The sequence below is a fragment of the Diabrotica undecimpunctata genome, chromosome 10 (assembly GCF_040954645.1).
Source record: "Diabrotica undecimpunctata isolate CICGRU chromosome 10, icDiaUnde3, whole genome shotgun sequence".
Taxonomy (NCBI): Eukaryota; Metazoa; Arthropoda; class Insecta; order Coleoptera; family Chrysomelidae; genus Diabrotica; species Diabrotica undecimpunctata.
This window is the reverse complement of record NC_092812.1, coordinates 75,844,917-75,864,247: the sequence shown is the minus strand read 5'-3', so window position 1 is coordinate 75,864,247 and position 19,331 is coordinate 75,844,917. Positions and strand designations below refer to the sequence as shown.

At 34.3% G+C, this 19,331-nt stretch overlaps 1 protein-coding gene across 1 annotated transcript; it reads left to right on the top strand.

Moving 5' to 3' along the window:
* Positions 1–92: 92 nt before the first annotated feature.
* tipE (temperature-induced paralytic E) lies at positions 93–19,065 on the top strand. The gene is made up of 2 exons (XM_072546774.1): positions 93–1,303; positions 17,343–19,065. The coding sequence occupies exons 1-2, from the start codon at positions 387–389 to the stop codon at positions 17,404–17,406; spliced, it is 981 nt and encodes a 326-aa protein (XP_072402875.1). The 5' UTR covers positions 93–386; the 3' UTR covers positions 17,407–19,065.
* Positions 19,066–19,331: the final 266 nt, after the last annotated feature.

The following is a 19,331-nucleotide window of genomic DNA, read 5'->3' as shown; positions in this document are numbered from 1 at the left end:
CACGGACTGCAGTGTTCACAACACAATGCCTGCCGTCGAAGGCACACATTCCACAAAATTTGTTCTGTTTGTGCGGAGTAAGTTTTAAAACTGTAACGTCTGTGATTAATTCTAAGTGTTTCCTTAAACGATTCTAATACTTAACTATATTTTTTAAATTGACTATAAAAATGTAAAAGGTCGCGTCGTGCACACTTCTACGTACGGAGAAGGAAAGATATGTGTTGGTTGAAAAAATGGATCCAAAGGTCATTGGATTTACATACAACCTCATAGCTGCCAAGTTGCAGAGGACATCCTTGGTGTGAGCTGGCCCAAGCCGCTCGCGCTAGCCTGTGGACGCAAATGTTGGGGTCCAATCTCCAAATTGCCCTTAGATTGCGACCATGGATCAAGAGGAAATCAAACAAACTTGGCAACAAAAATTACTATTTTATACTACAGCTTTCTTCGTGCTGCTTGGTATTTTTAGCTTGTTTTCGTTTTTATTCCTTGTGCCTTTTGTCATCGACCCGGCTTTTACAACGATTTTCATGGAGTTTGACGAAGAACCTGCTTATTGTGTGACCGTAAGAACCGATAGACGCTTAGGTGCATCAAATTGTAGTTGGACGTCTTGTAGAGAAGGTTGCACCAAAGATATTTATACATGCACTCAAATTTTTGTAAATTATAAAGCTACAATCCGTTCCAACATATCGGTATCGTCAACTGTACAGCCAGTGCGTCAACGTGAAACCAGAGCTATCGTAGAAGAATATAATTACGATGACGAATCGACGGGTATAGATGATGACCTCGGTTGGTCCTTCCAGGAAGCAAGACTTTTTCCTAATGTAAAGGGTTGTGGTTATCCCCCAATGCTCAACTGTTCAATTTTTTTAAAAGCCTACCAAGAAATTGGATCCAATTTTTCGTGCTACTATAGTAGAGTAGATCCCAATTTGGTGATTAGCCACCTGGACATGTGGCAAGTTTATATGAACTTGGTGTATGCCATGGCAATACCTATTCCATCATTTATTATATCTGTAGTGTATCTGGCTATAGCTTATTTCAAAATTTATAATGAAGACGAAGAAGAGGTCCCTTTAAAGAAAAATGCTGAAGATATTGATATGGAAGGAGAAAGCGGGCCAGATGGAACACTAATACCCTCAGCTAGTGGGGGCTTAACACCAGCAAGCGAAGCCTTTAGGGAAGACTTAGCCAGTTTCGGACACCACCTTAAAGTTGCTATGGTAGATGATATAAGTCGAGAAAATTTAGCAGATGGGGTCATCAATTCAGTTTCAGTTGGAGGGTAAGCAAAAAGTTTAATTTACAAAACAACTCAAAATTTTGCAAACCACTTATGATATTTATTAAATAAAAGATCACTGGATAATACACAATTAAAAATTTGACTCTAGAAATATTTGTACGTAATAAAATGACACTATTGATTTTAGAACTGAAAGCAATAATTCTACTTTAATTTTGTTGATAACATACACTACAGAATATACTGTATATGTTTGGTTTATCTCTTATTTTGTTCGTTACTTAATACATTAATGTTATTTCTGCTGATCCGACTATTTGTCGAACAATTTTCTTTTTATTTTTCTTAATTGCTCGTAGAAATCTTTCTTAAAATGGCTAATAGAAATTTTATAAAAGGAATTTGTGCTATTACGATTAAGTGAGCCAATCAACGGGAACTCTGCATACTATCGCGAATGTTTTATGATTATAAACGTTAAATAGCATGTTAAGCATTTTTCCTACTTTGTTATTTTATGTTCGTGGCAGTACTTTATTATTCAATCGAGAATATCAATGCTGCTTATATAGTTTTCTGTTATTTCGTGGCCAACCAGATTTTTTTGTACATACCGTTCAAGGAATGTATATCAATTCTGCAATATTTTATCATATCCTTACTTTTGATTTATAAAATATTACACATATATTTATGTGTTTCTATCTTGGGTCATTTGGATAACGTCAGCATCGTCTTACAAAATTTATATTTCAGTTTCGTGGATTTTGCACACAAGCAAAAATCACTTCCTTACATTTTGTCCATCCTGCTCTAAGTTTCTATTTTTATGTTATGTAAAGCAGTAAATATCAGCAAACTTCCAATTTTTTTAAATTGTCTGTCTTCTTCTTTCGATGCCATATTGGGTCCCCCTAACGTTGACGAGTTGTTCACGGTCTTCAGCTATTGGAAATAGTTGTTGGGTAGTGCGTATTACTGTCCAATCAAGAATGTTCTTGAGCCATTACATCTGCTTCCTTTAAATTCCTCTGCGGCCCTCCATTTTACCTTAATTGATAAGGAAGGATTCTGTACCGGTCTCCTCTAAGAACATGCCCTAGGTATGAATTTTTTCTTATTTTAATAGTTTTCAATAACGCACGAACGGACTTTGCTCTATTTCACACAGCTTCATTGGTCTGCACCGCTGTCCGGAGTATTCGGAGGATTCTTTTATGCAACCACATCTCAAACGCCTCTAGGCGATTGATAGTATCAGCTTTCAGAGTTCAGATCTCGGTGTCATGTAACATCACTGACCAAATGTAGCATTTGATCATTCTTTGACGTAATTTTAGGTTTAAGCTGTGGTTACAGAAGAATGATTTCATTTTTAGAAACTTTGTGCGAGTTACTTCAATTTTAAATTTGGTTTTTAAAATCGGTTTTTTGTATTCTAGTATTTCTCTGTATATTTTTTAGCTGTTGAGTTATTTTGAAAGAAAGGGGATTTTTATCTTAGAATTTACTATTTTAGCGACTACCATGTTTGTTTCATAAACTTTTTTTACCCACGAGTTGGGCCGGTAACCACCACTGCTGTTGGCAGTAGGTTTTCTACCTACTGCCAAAATTTCGAACAAATCCATGCATATAAAAAGAATTCTGAGCTGAAAACCGTCATATCCTGGACATTTTAGACCCATTTCTCTTCCTATCGTGGTATAACAGCTCATTAGGCCATGAGGCCTATGGCTTCTATTTTCTTTACTATTTTTTCCCTCACCTCTGTTTTTCGACTTTTCGTTCCAGTCCGGTATTCTTATTTTTCTTACATCGGCTTTAACCACTTCTTTTTTGGTCTTTCTCCTCTGCGCTTTCCACCCTCTGATGTGCTAATACTTTTTTTGCATGTCTGTTTGTGAATATAATATTAACATGTCCCATCCAACGTGCTCTTTGTGCTTTTACTTTTTGTATGATGCTTGGCTGGTTGTAGAGCTCGATTACTTCCTTATTTGTTCTTCTTCCCCATACGCCGTAGTTGTCCTTCCTTATATCTTGCGTAATATATTTCTTTCTCATCATTATAATTTCTGGCTTAATACCTAGGTTTCGCTGCCATACATAACCGAGGGTTGCACAATAGTTTTGAAAATCCCAATTTTCGTATTCATTGATATTAACTTAGATTTAATCAGTCTGTTTAGTGCTCCTACAGCCTTACTTCCTTTAGTGATTTTTGTTTCTATTTCAATATCTTCTGCGGCTCTATTTTTAAGTGTCACTCCAATGTATTCGAATTGATCCACTTTTTCAAAATAATATTCTTGACTTCCGCTACTTATTTTTAGTTTAACTTCGGGCTCTATTTTCTTTGATCTCATTTTAAAGTATTTTGTTTTATTTTCGTTTAAACATAGTCCGAACTTTTTCAATATTGTTTCCATTTTTTTGAATATTCTTATGAGTTCTGATTTTGATTTCGTAATCAATGCAATATCGTCTGAAAAAGCGATCCCTTGTTGTCTCTTGTAGTATATTATATCATCTGTCTCTACTCTACACCACTTTGTCGTAGGATAGCTTCTAGGATAAGGTTAAATAAAGTTGTGGACAGTGGATCTCCTTGTCTTAAACCCATCCTTACTGTGAAAGTCTTTACCTTCCTTCCAGGATCACTTTATTTAAGGCCATTTCCACTAACTTAATAGGTTTATTAGGTACTTTTAACAGATCTATTGCTTCGTATTGAACAGAATGTGCAAAACTAGATTTTGTTCGTAGTTGTTGTGCAATATTTGTTTCATCGTAAAAATCTGATCAATTGTAGAACTTCCTCTTCCAAACCCTTCCTGAAATTCACCTATTATTTCAGATTTATTTTTTGTTAGTCGATTTTTCTTATTAATAAATATCTTATATGTTATATCCAATAAAGCAATTCCTCTATAATTTTTATCATAGGCATAGGCTTTTATCTCCATTTTTGTGGATAGGACATATGGATGCATTGTTCCAGCCTTGTGGTAATTTCTCATTACTCCAAATTCTATTAGGTAAATTTCTATTATAAATTTTATTAGGTTGGTTATCCGTTTGAGAAATAGCTGTCCACCTTCCTTGAATATTTCTGCTGTTATACCATTTTCTGCTGGACTCTTGTTATTCTTTAGCTGCTTTATTATTTCCTCTATCTCCTGATCTGATGGTTCGTTTATTTCATCCTCATTATTGCTTTGCTCCGATCCGGTTTGTGATTATATTTCATTGCTATTTTCCTTCGGTTTCAGCAGTTTCTCAAAGTATTCTGCTCACCTCTCTAGTTTTCTTGGTAAGTCACCTATTAGCGTGCCTTCTTTACTTCTGCAGCAGCATCTTACTGTAGCTTCCTGTAGCTTTATTGACTTTGACTTCTTGGAAAAAATTCTTAATCTCTTTGTTGATCATATAATTTTCCATGTCTTGTAATTTCACTGGACAGAGTTTAGTACTACGTATAGTGCGCATATTCAAACTCATGACAAAAGTTTTATTTTATGAAATCTCTGAAAAATAGTACATATTTAAAATGGAGAATACAGAAGAATTAACTTACAGTGTTCAATATGCACTGTAAATTGATCAATGATTTAAGCAGAATTTAAAGGAGGTTGGTAGATAGGCCCTTATTTTGTAGTACCTATTTGGTAAAAATAGGAACGAACTAGCATTAATAAGAACTAAGGCAATCTTATTTTCCCCTTTTTTCAATCCAGGGTTTAGAGATTTGTTGTTTATTCCGACAACAAACCTTTCTCATGGTTCCATCATTTCATGGGGAAGCTACACTTTTGCAAATCTTGTTTTTATTTTGTTCTATATTTTTCTATTTTCTCATTGATCGAGCAGATATTCAGATATTCGTGTCTTGTGCATTTTATTAAATATCAAATCTTTAATTTAATATAAAAAAAATCTTGTGATGGCTTTTACTTTTTGTCAGAACCATTGCAAGTTCCGTATTAACAGAATTTTAGCTGAACTAATACGTCATATTGATCTATATAATCTACCAACAAGCAAAATCCGTCATTGATATGCATAAAAATCTTACAGAAAGTATTAAAATCTATCGATAATCCAGAGAAATAAGGTATTCCTATAAATATATATTCCTTATAAATAAAGTATTTCTCAAGGTTGTAGGTTTATTTTTATATTAGTTATTAAAATTTACGGAAAACTAAAAATTCTTAAATGGCCATTTTAAAGCTTTAAACGTGTTTTATTAAATAATTACTTCCAAATCCGTTTAAAACGGTTTACTTTTTACTGGCGGAACAAAATTCTTAAAATTGTGCAATTTTGGCCTTAAATTGTTAAGAATTTAAAAAGTCCATCGAACCTACTTCAACGTCGACTTTACACATGGAAATCCCCCGCTGACTCACCTGACAACATCATAAGGAATCAGATAGATTATATAGCAGTACCAACAAGATATAAAAACATGATAAAATCATCAAAAACGTACCCAGGTGCCGATGTTCCTACGGACCACAATCTGTTGGTATGCAGAATGGTCATGAGAGTAAAACGGCTCGAGAAAAGATCTAATTTAAACACAATTGATATTAAGAAACTCACTAACCCAAAAACCGAAATAAAAGTACGAGAACAACTAGGAAAGAAAATAAACGACATTAACGAGAACACGTCGGACATAATAGAGAGATGGGATAAATCGAGGGAAGCAATCCAAACAACATGCGCGACTCTATTAAAGCGTGACAGACGAAAGAAGAACGAATGGATGTCTGATGAGATAATGGATATGATGGATGAAAGACGTAAATTCAAGAATAAAAATGAAGAAAAATACCAGCAGATCCACAAAATCATAAGAACGAAAATTCGAGAAGCCAAAGAAAAATGGTTTTCCAACGAATGCAGGGAAATAGAACAATACGAACGAAAATACGACAGTTACAATATGCACAAAAAAATAAAATCAATGACAAACAAGAGGAAATTCAATAAGTCACCCAACAGCATAAAAGATGGCGATGGAAATCTTATCTCGGAGCCATCAGCGATCTTAGAAACATGGAAATCATACATAGAAAAATTATTTGCATCTGACAGGACTGATGATCACCTATATGGAAAAGGAGAAACAGGACCTTCAATCCTTAAATCGGAGATAGAAGATGCCATTGCAGCACTAAAAAACAATAAGTCAGCAGGTCCGGACAATGTACCCTGCGAAATATTAAAGATCCTATGTAAATCAGACAAACAGTTCCTTGATAATCTAGTTGAACTTTTTAACAACATATATAATAGCGGTAAAATCCCGGAGAACTGGCTGCAGTCAACATTTATTACAATCCCGAAGAAACCAAAGGCCCAGATCTGTGATGACTACCGGCTTATAAGCTTGATTAATCATGTCACTAAAGCGTTCACTAAGATCATTCATAGAAGAATATATGATAAATGTGAGTCAAATATTGATAGATCGCAGTTTGGCTTTCGGAAAGCACTTGGAACTAGAGAAGCAATTTTCGCTCTCCAGGTGCTTATACAGCGGTGTAGAGACGTTGATAAGGACGTGTATTTGTGCTTTGTGGATTTTAGAAAAGCATTTGACAATGTCAATCATGAACAATTGATAGATATTCTGCGAAAGACAGGTATTGACGACAAGGACATTCGAATTGTGGCAAACCTATACTGGGGTCAAACAGCAAGAGCAAAAATTGGCAACGAACTCACTAAAAGTGTGCAGATCAAAAGAGGTGTCCGTCAGGGTTGTATATTATCCCCACTCCTATTCAATATTTATTCCGAAGAAATATTTAATAAATGTATGGAAAATGCAAATGAGGGCATAAAAATAAACGGCGAGTTAACAAACAATATAAGATATGCCGACGACACGGTGATCCTTGCCAGTACCATAGACGAATTACAGCAGGTAATGGAAAGAGTGTATTCAGTTAGTGAGGAATACGGCCTGAGCCTCAACTTCAAGAAGACAAAGTGGATGCTGATAAGCAGGAAGCAACAGCCTGCTCGACAGTTACGGATAAGTAACATGCTAATTGACCATGTAGAATCTTATGTGTACCTTGGCACCAACGTAAATGCAAAATGGGAACAGGCCACAGAAATTAAGGCGAGATTAGAACGAGCTAGAGCAGCATTTAGCAATATGAAAAAGCTCCTCATAAGCAGGGATTTGTCTCTTCCCCTAAAACTACGTCTAGTTAAATGCTACATTTTTCCGATCTTACTGTATGGTGTGGAGGCCTGGACGCTGACGGAGACGCTCACGAGAAAACTAGAAGCATTCGAAATGTGGGTGTACCGACGCATTCTTCGTATATCCTGGACCGAACATGTCACCAACACAGAGGTAATCCAAAGAATCGGAAAGGAGAAAGAAATCGTGAATACAATTAAACAAAGAAAGCTTGAATATCTAGGCCACATATTGAGACACGATAAGTACCGTCTACTGCAATTGATTGTCCAGGGAAAAATAGACAGTAAGCGAGGGCCAGGCAGGAGAAGACACTCGTGGCTCCAAAATCTGAGGAAGTGGTTCGGGCTCACATCGGTCGAACTATTCAGAAGCGCCGCAAATAAGATCAGAATTGCCATGTTAATAGCCAACGTTCGCAACGGACAGGGCACTTGAAGAAGAAGAAGAAGATCGAACCTACTGCAGGAACATAAAACTTAAAAAAAACTTGTCATATCGGGTCAAAGTCCCCAACAGGGTTCTTTTTGAAATTATTTCTCTGGACTACAAACTATATCACCAAACTTGCCAATAGTAATTTAAATAGCATTCAAGATGCTAGACTGGAAGATAACATTTATTAAAATACATTATGAAATGTTTCTCAGTCGATACTCATCGCACGATCTTAGTAACTTAATCTGCAAAACTATGGAATGCAGTAGAATAAACCGCAAATGGTGTAAATAATCAAAATCAAAACAAAGAATTTTAGCAACGTCCAAAGATCTATTGATTTGATGTAACAAATAAGGCACTGGATGATAGTAGCCTAAAAAAGACATTTTGAAGGGGCCATTATATTGAAATGTTGGAAAAAGCCGCTCTAAAATTATGCAAGTGTGGACACAGAAAAACCAAAAAATGTGTGCTTAATGCCTACATGTAGAAAAGAAAAACCTAAAAGAGGGAGAGAGGGAAAAACAAATCGAAAAAGGTTATTTAAGTCGGAACTATTGGGGCTGTATAAATTATAAATTTTCGTGACCTAAATCACCTATAACCAACCACCTTATACCAACGACGTATCTATTTTTATTCCAAATATTTCCTTTTAAATGTTTGTTTAGTCATTTTACAGTTACTTTTTTTGTGATTTTGAACATAAGAAATATTTCTTCTATTCCTATAAACTTTTTAATTTTATTTATGTATATGGTAAATAAGTCGGAATTGTTCTTTCTACTTATGTTTAAGGAATCAATAAAGAGAATGTACTGATATAGGGTGCAACATCAATACAAATAAATAATAAATTAAATTACTTGACATTGTCTTAAAGTGTATACCAACGACCTCGTAACGTGATATTAATTTTTCGTAAAGGTTTCGAAGTAATTTCAATACTTCAATCAAAATAACCTTATCCAAAGAAATTATCAATGAATTGGATTGATCAATAATACGCCAAGAAATAAAGTTTATGGATCTTTACCGAATCACGAGAATATTGTAATCTTTTTTATACACAGAGTTACAAATGTACCTAAAAGTAAAAGTAGCCTCTGAGCTATTCCGCGGATCGTTTATCCAGCTTCTTCTTCTTTATACACACACTGCATTACAGATTCATACAGTACCCCTAGTAAAGTCATGACTTCTTCTTCTTCATGTACCATGTCGAAATGCGTTTGCCTGCTATTTTGCATTGCATAATATATTGTAGCAACCTATATTTGGGACCTCTCATTACATGTCCGAAGTACTCCAGCTTTTTCTTCATGATGCTTTTTATAATCTCAGTAGTCTTGCTGAGACTATTATTCTGGAGTTTCCAATCTTTTCCACCCAAGAATCTTTTAAAATTGTTCTATAGCACCAAATTTCGAAAGGCTCAAGGTGATTTATATTACTTTAATTCACAGTCCTAGCATTCAAGACTCTACACCATAAAGTAAGGCTGACAACACGTAGCAGCGAAGTACATAATATCTTAGACATCCTTCTAAAAGCGGCTCTAGCCTGCTCAATTCTGGATCTAATTCACCATGACTCTCTGCGTTACAATTTATCTGATATCCATGGTAAACAATTTGATCAACTTGCTCAAGTTTTTAGTTTTCCAAATATAAATTTGGCTTTTTATGTTAATGTCTATCCTCTATATATTTCTGACTTGAGTTATGCGATTCATTAAAATTTGTAAATCATCCAGATTATGTGCAACAGCTTCGGTATCATCTATTTTATTTATAACATCCACTTTGACTGATATTCCTTCGCTTGCTTACAAGATGACTTACAAGGTGATAAGACGCAAGTATTTCTATTTCTTTGAATATCTATCTTCCACTTCAAAGTTAGCTTGCTGATTCTAGTACTACGACTAGTACCCATAAGGATTTCCATAGTTTTTACTCTGTCTTCCCTCAACCCTCTTCGATACTTCTTTTTTATTTCCATTGTGTAATTTTGTTTACTCAGAGTCTGCTCCTTTGATATGCCTATAGCAGGCTAGTTTTTTCCGTTGATCAAATTATAGTTTTTTAGATTTTTTGCCAATAACTAAAAGCTTGCTTTTATAGAAACCTGTCATATTTCCTGCAAACATAATCGTTAGTCTCGTCTTAGTTAGTCTCGTCTCGACATTTTTGCTCCAGAACAATTATCTTTGAACTTTAAAGCCCTGTCTGGTATCATATTGTAAACTTTCGTCTACGTTAAAAATCTGATCGGTAGCCTTCTTATAATGTAGGTCGCTTTCTCTTCATCCATTCTTCTACAGTACTACTATCAACACTGGCAGTTTCACCACTCATTTTCCCGCCGAAAATATCGTGCAGAGCTTGGAAACGTTTAACCCAACTAGACCAGTAAACGAAAGCTTCACCAGAACGCTGTGTAAAATCGTTTGCTTTTTGTTGGAGAATTGATCCATTTATTGGGACATTATTTGTCTTCATGTTGATTTGTCGATATTTCATCATCATCATTGACTCTACAACCCATAGTGGATCTTGGCCTGCTCTAGGATCAGCATCCATTCCTTCCTATCGTTCGCCTTGGTTTTCCAATTTTGTAATCTCAACACTCGTAAGTCGTTTTTCACCTAATCCTTAAATCGTGCTTTACAGCTGCCTCTTCTCCTCACTCCATCCGGTCTTTGGTTATAAATGTGTTTCGACGGCTCCATCTCGTTCATTTTCTCAAGTGTCCTAGCCACCGCAGCCTGTTTATTTTGGTGGACTTACCAATACTAGGTTTATTATAAAGGTGGTAAAGCTCAAAACGCGTAACGCGTAAGTGAAGACTGGCGATTATCGATATTTTCGTTCTTTTTGTTTGCTATTAAAAGTTTCTTTAATCCATAGGATGCTCTATTTGCTAGATATATATGTCTATTAATTACTTTGATTGATTTGTAAGCCTAGATATATGAACTCTCTTACTCCTTCGAAAGTATATGTTCCAACCGTTAGATCTTCGTTTTTGCTACTTACCTATTATTTTTCACGTTCATATACTTAGTTTTACTAGTATTAACGTGTAGCCCCATTCTTTTTGCTCCTGCTTCCAATGCCGTGAACGATTGGACCAGGTCCGCCTTCCTTCTTGCTATGATATCGATGTCATGCGCATATGTTATCTCTTCTTGTTGTTATTCCAGATTCTCTAATAGCTTTCTTTAGGGCAATGTTGAATAGAAGGCACGATACATCTCCCTGTCAAAGTTCTATCTGTGTCTGGAAAATTCTTGATACTCAGTTCTGTACTCTCACCTTACACTCGAATATTTAGAGGGTTGCTTTTACCAATTTATTTAATTCTCTAATGGCCGTGTATAGTTCGCTTCTGTCCACACTGTCATAGTCACATCTAAAATCCACAAATAAATGGTAAGTATCAATTCCATACTTATATGTTTTTCCAAAGCTTGTCTTAGAAGAAATATTTGATGGATAGTTGATGTTTCTTTGCGAAACCCACACTGGTATTTACCTATTATATTTTCACAATATCCCGATAGTCGATCGTAATGAATGTAGGCCAATATTTTGTAGGTCATGTTGAGGGCGGTATTTCGTCTGTAGTTATCATAAATTGTTTGATCCCCTTTCTTGTGAATAGGTACGTTCCAGTCTTAGTTTTAATAGCCTACTTATATAACAGGTCAGATTTTTTGCACCATGTTTTAGGAGCTTTTTTTTCTTTCAATTGTTGTATTGCTTTGATGACTTCTGCCCCTGTTGGGATGTTATCTTTCTATTTCCCACGCCTTCCAGCTGGATTTCTGCTTCTTGTAACCTCATCTCACTTCTTAGATTTAGTCTCTCCTCAAAATTGTCTGCCCATCTTTCTAGTATCTGGTCTTGATCACCAATGATTTCTCCTGTTCTCTGATAGAATATCTGGTTTTTCTTTTAAATTTAAATTGAAAATGTTAACAAACAGTTTTTGTTTACTTAATACTTTTATTTACTTGTTGTTTTATAGCTGATATTGTTCTCATTCAAACTGTTTACATAATAACTGAGCTGGTCATTCTATTATGTAACTCTCCGAAGACATAAATTTAGTCGCTTAATCAGTAATGTCGTAAAAAGAAATATATTTGATAAGATATGTAGCATTCTGGACCTTGGATATTAGTGAATATAACCGATATGTTTGTTCTAACGATGAATGATATCGCTATAAACAGTAACTGCATATACGAGAAATTAGCAAATAAAAAACCTTTTTTGAAACACTCTTTGATACGGGTGTCTAGCAAACTGCTTTTGATAAATTTGGTGATAACAATATGTAATTAACAAAATACGCAAAATATTATACGTCAGTTTTTACTTACAAACAATATATAAACAATTTAAGATCACTATTTGATTTTACATACTAAATGTGAATACCGGTAAATTATATTGAAACGTGACTCAATTTTAGTAAAAAGCTATCCTTTAAAATGAGACTTTGTATTTAAATGACTTTGATTTTCTGAAAATTATTGATCTTTAATTAATGCACAAAAAACTTTAATTTTGCGTGATAATAGGGACAATATCACATGTATTGAGCTATAAAAATTTCAAGAAGTTTTCATTCAGCTAAGTCACTTACATCGAGCAAAAAGACAAAAGAGGGAATGTAAAGGTAGTGGGGGCAAAAATATTGTTAGACAGGAAGTGCCATCTTGAGAGGCCAAATTAAACAAGGAAAGAGAGTCTTTCCTTGTTTAAGAAATCAAATTTAGTTGGGTTATGTTATTATTTGTCCCAACTGTCACATGAAATCTTATTTATATTGAAGTTTTTTAACAATTGTTTCACATTTTAGACTGTTATCGTTAATATTTAATTAAAATTTTCTCGTCTAAGACACATTCTAAACACTATTTTATAGCTACTGTTAATAAGTGTCGGAAAATTTAAATTTGGCGCATTCGCATTTCCGGATATGTCCGCCATCAGAGGCCACTTTTTTGGTCTCCTTTTCATAACGATTAGATTCCCTCTTTTGTCTTTTTGCTCGATGGTCACTTAACAGTTATTGCAAAATTGAAATTGTTTATTCCAGAAAGCTTTTGTCTACAACATGATATAGACTATTAAGTCTGCATAAATTCTAAAAGCACCAAATTGAAAAAAAAGGCTTATTTTATACTATCAAATCAATTAATGATTAAAAAATTTATGTTAAATATTGTAAAATAGATTTAGAATAGTACTGTGGATTTTAAGCTTATAAACATTTAAAATAACTCAGACGCATCAACATATTTAGTTAATTTTGATTACTTTTATATTAATTTTTAATTAATTTTTATTATTTAACATAAACTTTTTGATCATTAAATGATTTGATTTGATAAAATAAGCCTTTTCCTTCGATCTGGTGGTTTCAGAAATCATGTAGACCTAATTGTTTACGCATAATAACGTAGATAAATCTTTTTGGGATAAACAATTTCAATTTTGCAATAACTATTAAGTGAAACTTCTTGAAATCACCATTCTTAAGCAAAATCAAAGCTTTTTGTGCATTTTTAGAAAAGTTTTTGCATTAATTAAGCATCAAATCAACAAAAATAACTTTACAAACCCTCATTTTAAAGGACTGTCTATGCTTTTTCAGTACAGTTGTGTCACTTTTCCAAATAATTTACCGGTCTTCACCTTTAGTATTTAAAATCAAATAGCGATCTTACATTGTTTATATATATATTGTTTATAAGTAAAAAATGATGTTTAGTCTTTTGCATAGTTTGTGTATTATATTTTGTGTACATATTTTTATCACCAAATTTATCAAAAGCGGTTGTAAGATACCTGTATCAACGAATGTCACGGAAAAATCCTTATTTCTCTGATCTAGTATTATATCTGAGGTAGATTATTTTGAAGGAGACAAATTGAGGAATAAATAATTTTTTTTTTGAGAAAAATAAGAGAGAAGAAACCAAAAAAAACCAAAGGTAAATGTCAACGGTATATAGTCAAGTTTGAAAAATAGAGAAAGACAGATTATCTAAGACCTACTCTATGTAGGATTCGTCACCATTCTGTTTGATTTCTGGCGACTTGTTGCCATCTTCTGATTTTGAATATCCCTAAGTCGGTCTCAACTACATCTAACCAAATAATTCGTGGTTGGCCTCCGCTTCTTTTCCCTACAGATGTTCCTGTGGTTTGCTTTTTAGCAGTCGTATTGTCTGTCATTCGTATTATTTATCCAGCCCATCTAAGTCACTCTCTTTTAAAGAACTTTACGCCGTATGGTTTATTAAAGAGTTTGTTTAATTCAAAGTTATATCTTTTGGGCCACAGACCTTGGTCATTTATAGCTCCAGATGTTTAGCGGAGTATTTCGCGCTCGAATATTCCCAAAAGGTTTTTATCCTTCTGCGTTTATGTTTATACCCCATATTTGAGGATCGGCTTCAACAGCACTTTGTATATAATATAATTTTAGTTCTTCTTTTGATATTTCTTGACTAAACTTTTGTTTTTGGAGTCTATAGTACTTGACCTGTTATGTCAATGTAACCATCGTATGCTAAGATTTGTATTGATCTATTGTAAATGGTACTGCCGTTTCTAGTTCGTGTGTCTCGGACTACATTTTTCAATGCAATATTAAAAACTAGGCAAGCCAAATTTATGAGGATATCAAAAACCCAAAATAATGGCGAAAGCCTGACAATTAACGGTAGTGCTTTAGAACAAGTTGAAAACTACCACTATCTTGGCACAATAATTAATCACACAAACGATTACTCCAAAGAAATCAAAGTTCGAATAGAGAAAGCACGTACAAACTTCAATAAAATGAGAAAGGTACTTTGTGCAAGAGAACTAAAATTGGACTTGAGAGTTAGGCTGGCAAGGTGCTATATTTTCTCGACTCTGCTTTATGGGATAGAAGCATGGACACTTAACGCGTCGACTTCTAAAAAGTTGGAAGCATTTGAAATGTGGGTGTATAGAAGAATCCTGAAGATATCATGGACCGAGCATGTAACAAACAACGAAGTCATGAGAAGAATCAACAAAAGAATGGAAGTATTGGAAACCATCAAGACACTAAAGCTGCAATACCTGGGGCATGTTATGCGTAATGAGAGATACAACCTACTTCAATTGATTATACAAGGGAAAATCCAGGGCAAGAGAAGTGTAGGAAGAAGAAGAATCTCATGGTTGCTTAACTTGAGGGAATGGTACGGATGCACATCAATTGAACTATTCAGAGCAGCAGCATCTAAGATCAGAATAGCCATGATGATTGCCAACCTCCAGCGCAGAGATGGCACGTGAAGAAGAAGAAGAAGGCAAGCCAGGGCATTCCTTTGTCTGAGTCCATCCTTTATCTCAAAAGTTCTATAATTCTTTATCTGTATCCTAACACTGACTTTTAATATAGTCATTATCGTTAATCGGTTAAGTTTTTCTGGTATACCACACTCACTCACTGATTGGTATAATAGTACTCTTGACACTGTAGTATGCGGCCTTGGGTTTCAATGTTAAATTCTAATGTGTTCTTGAGGATCTGTCTTATTGAATAAATATGGTAAATTGTTGATTTTTCTAGAGTGAATCTAGCCTGGTATTTTCCTATTATGGCCACTATGTAAACTTGTAGTCTTTCATAATTTTTGCTAATATTTTGTAAGCAGTTGTTAACAGGATTATACCTCTGTAGTTGTTACACTGTAGCTGATCGCCTTTTTTATGTAAAGGGCATATCACGCGTTGAGACCATTCACAGGGCATGCTCTTATTTTGCCAGAAGTAAAAGTTTGTGCAGTATCTGTAGCAGGGCGTTGCCATCATTCTTGTAGAGTTTGTAGCAAATTTAATCGGTTCCTGGTGATTTATTATTTTTAAGCTTTTTAATGGCTTGGGAAACTTCTTCAGTGGTAGGTGGTCTTTCGTTTGGGTTGAATAGATTCCAATCATGTCCATCTGCTTCTTCGAAATGATGGCCATTAAATTTTGCTTCGAAAAATTTAACCCATGTGTTCAAAATTGAGGCCATTGAGTTTCATTTTGATTTCTTAGTCCTTCTGTGCTTTTTAACTACTTTTCTTCAAATTGCCTCTTTTTCAATGCTTTTTTTTTCTTTTCTTCTTAGGTTCCGGTATTCCTCTTATTTGCTCTTCTTGTACATCCTGCTTGATTTGTCTTTAGGTATTCCATCTGTTGTTTTTTGGCACTCCTCATGAAACTATTTGTTTTCTTAACTGGTTTTGTTTTTCCTATTTCCGTTGCCTTCTCAGTTATTGTATTTCTACATATTGTCCACATTTTCTCTCGCCTTCGGGATCTCCATTTCCTTATCCATTTATCTCCTATACTTTTTCGCAACGGTTACTGCCTTTGATTTTTGCCATTAGAAGAAAGTAGTTGCTATCATATGTTTTGACCTCGGTAGCTTCTGACCTCTATGAGATCGAAAGAATGCCTTGCATCTATCAGGTTGTGATCTATCTAATTAACGGTTTCGTTGTCAGGGAATTTCAATATTCCTTTTTGTATCATTTTATTTTCGTCGTCTTCCTTTTGTTCCGTCAGTGCGTTTACACGACTAAGATATAATTCAATAATTTTCCTTTAAGACGTGGATAACATATTCTGTTGTTTATGGGTTTAAAGTTAAGGACTAGTTGCTTTGCTTTTTTACTGACTAGAAACCCACTGCCAAACTCGTGTCGGGTGATATGTCCGCTATAGTATATATTGCAGTCTCTTCTCTCAGTAATTCCTGAACCCGTTTATCTCATTTCTTGAATACCTATTACATCGGCTTTCATTTTATCCAGCTCTTGTGTTAACAACCTAACAGCGCATGGACCATAAAGGGTTCGTACGTTCCATGCACAGATTCGAAAATCGTTATTCCTTTGTCGTTTGCTATTTCGCCGTGAATTAAACAGTCCTGCTTTTCCTATTTGTACTTTCATAACAGTTTTATGGGAAGAGGTCGTTAACCTTTTGCCCAACAATCTAATATTTGAAAGACCATTTCTTCCTCTCGTTTGCCTTCCCACTGGTGTTGGTTGCCACAATCTTCCATAGAGTTGCTCAGGGTATCTAGGTTCACCACGTGGACACCACGTGAAGGTGAAAGTCGGAATTGAGTAGGAGAGACTAGTGACGCTAACAGGATACAGCTTTATATTTTGAGCATCACTACTCCATTTGAATCCCGATGACAATATAAATTTATAGATAATATACATTTCACTTGTATATTTTATACAAACTTTAACAAATGTCATTAAAAATCATTTTTTGGTTGCAAAATTTTGAGTACACTGTACAAGTATTTATCTGTACATTTTCCTAACCCAAGATTTTTCAGAAACATTGGAAAGACAATGACAACAAGCATTTCTACCACAGGAGGTCCCGTCGCTGATATATAAGAGCCGTAAACCACATCTTGACTGTTATTAAGCTTGTGTTTTCTGTTATTTTTGTAAAGTTTAGGATAAATTCAAAATCAGTTTAAGGTGAAAATATCGACTTTGATCTCCACATAAATCAGGATTTACCATTATTTCTTTAGTTGTAATTATATTTTTATGTATAAAATGGGCGGAACACCAGAAACTCAGTCTACTCAAAAAAATGTAAATAAAATCTTTGTACAATTTGTGGACTATTTAATGACATTTACGTGGCAGTGAATATAATTCGAAATTCTGACTTCGTTTACCACAGACTCATTAGAATATTCATTATCATCACTATTCTTTGCTCTACAATTTTTTGCTCTACATTTCTTTCCATCGTAATCTGTTTATTTTGATGGATCACTGAATACCAGGTTAATTGTAGAGACTAAAACTCAAAATTGCAGCCTCCCATACACATTTGTATATATAGCTTTGGAATTTCTCAACTACTGTTCGAAATACAGTTTGGCCTTTCCAGGAAATATTCAATGTAGTTATCTAGCACCATAATTAAAAAGTTTTATTGATTGATAGTCTCAACTTCGTTTTGAAACTTATTTTTCAACTCTAAACCATTAATTATCTAAACCATTAACATCTAAACCTTAATTTTCGAGCCATTTAAATAATTTTTCCTTTAGGTTAAGGTACTAAATTGTTAATCACATCTTCACGATTTATATCCAATATTAAGGCTTGCCATAACGGCAAATGTTTCAGAGTGGTTTTTGTGCTTCTAATACTTTCTGAGGTCGATCTGATGCATGCTTATGCATCTGATATAGTTGAAATCGGGAGACCTTAGTAATGTCAAATGAGAAATATCTTGATATTGTCTAAGCTTCTATTACAGTGAGAGACTGGTGCGGAGTTGCATTATCGTAAAAAAAAAATAAAGTCTTGATAACTAACGTTGTGAAAATTTGAAATAACATTCATAACTTCGTCTTTAACACAACTGAGTTCCTAACTTATTTGTTCCCTAAATCTATAGATTCCGAAAATTATCCATATATTTCGACTAACTTCCATCGTGTTGTCTCGGTAGATGTTTTCAATAGTTGTTATGGTTTTCTTGGTATTTTACTTGATGACGAATAGAGCCATCTGTATATGATCGTCCAGTACTAAAACATCTTTGTTCATCTTTTAACTTATCCTGTTTTATTTGTTCTTGCAGAATTTTAGTTGTAAGTTTCAGGGTGGTATTTAATAAGTAAAGATTTCTGTATATTTCTAGCTGTCTTTCATCGCCTTTTTTTTAATAGTAGGATTAGTATTTGATTATATATGTTTTCATGTTTTATGATTTTTTTAATTAATGCTGTTAGTTGTCAACAATAAATTCCTTGAGAACAAACTGTGAGTATCCTCGGTTTAACACTTTCCGCTATTTTTCTGGCTTCTTGGTGAAGATTAAATATACACTTTGCGAAACTATAAAATGTTCGCCCTAGCCCCGGCTTAGATCACGCTAGCGACACCATTGTTCTCCACAGCAGTTTACTTGGTAGCAACGCTCTACACAACAAAAATTTCAGATTATTTCCGTGTTCTATTATGGGCGAGCGGTTTATTGCTATAAACAGAACATAAACCGACTAAGTTTTTTTTGCATTTCTACCGCACCAACCAAACCTTTTTTATTCGATTTTATAGAGTTTTTCAAGTTCAAATGTATTTTTTTTTAAATTTATCCAAGTGGACCGGAAATTGTTATTAACAAATAACTTATAACAAAAAAATTTACCCGAATCGCTTTGAGTAATTTTTTTAGATGTATCTCATCGAAATAAATACTTTTATGTCTTGTCAATTTTTCGAAAAATCCTTAATTTTCGAGTTATTTGCAATTTTTTGTTGAAAAAATGCCTTAATTAGTGATTTTTTGC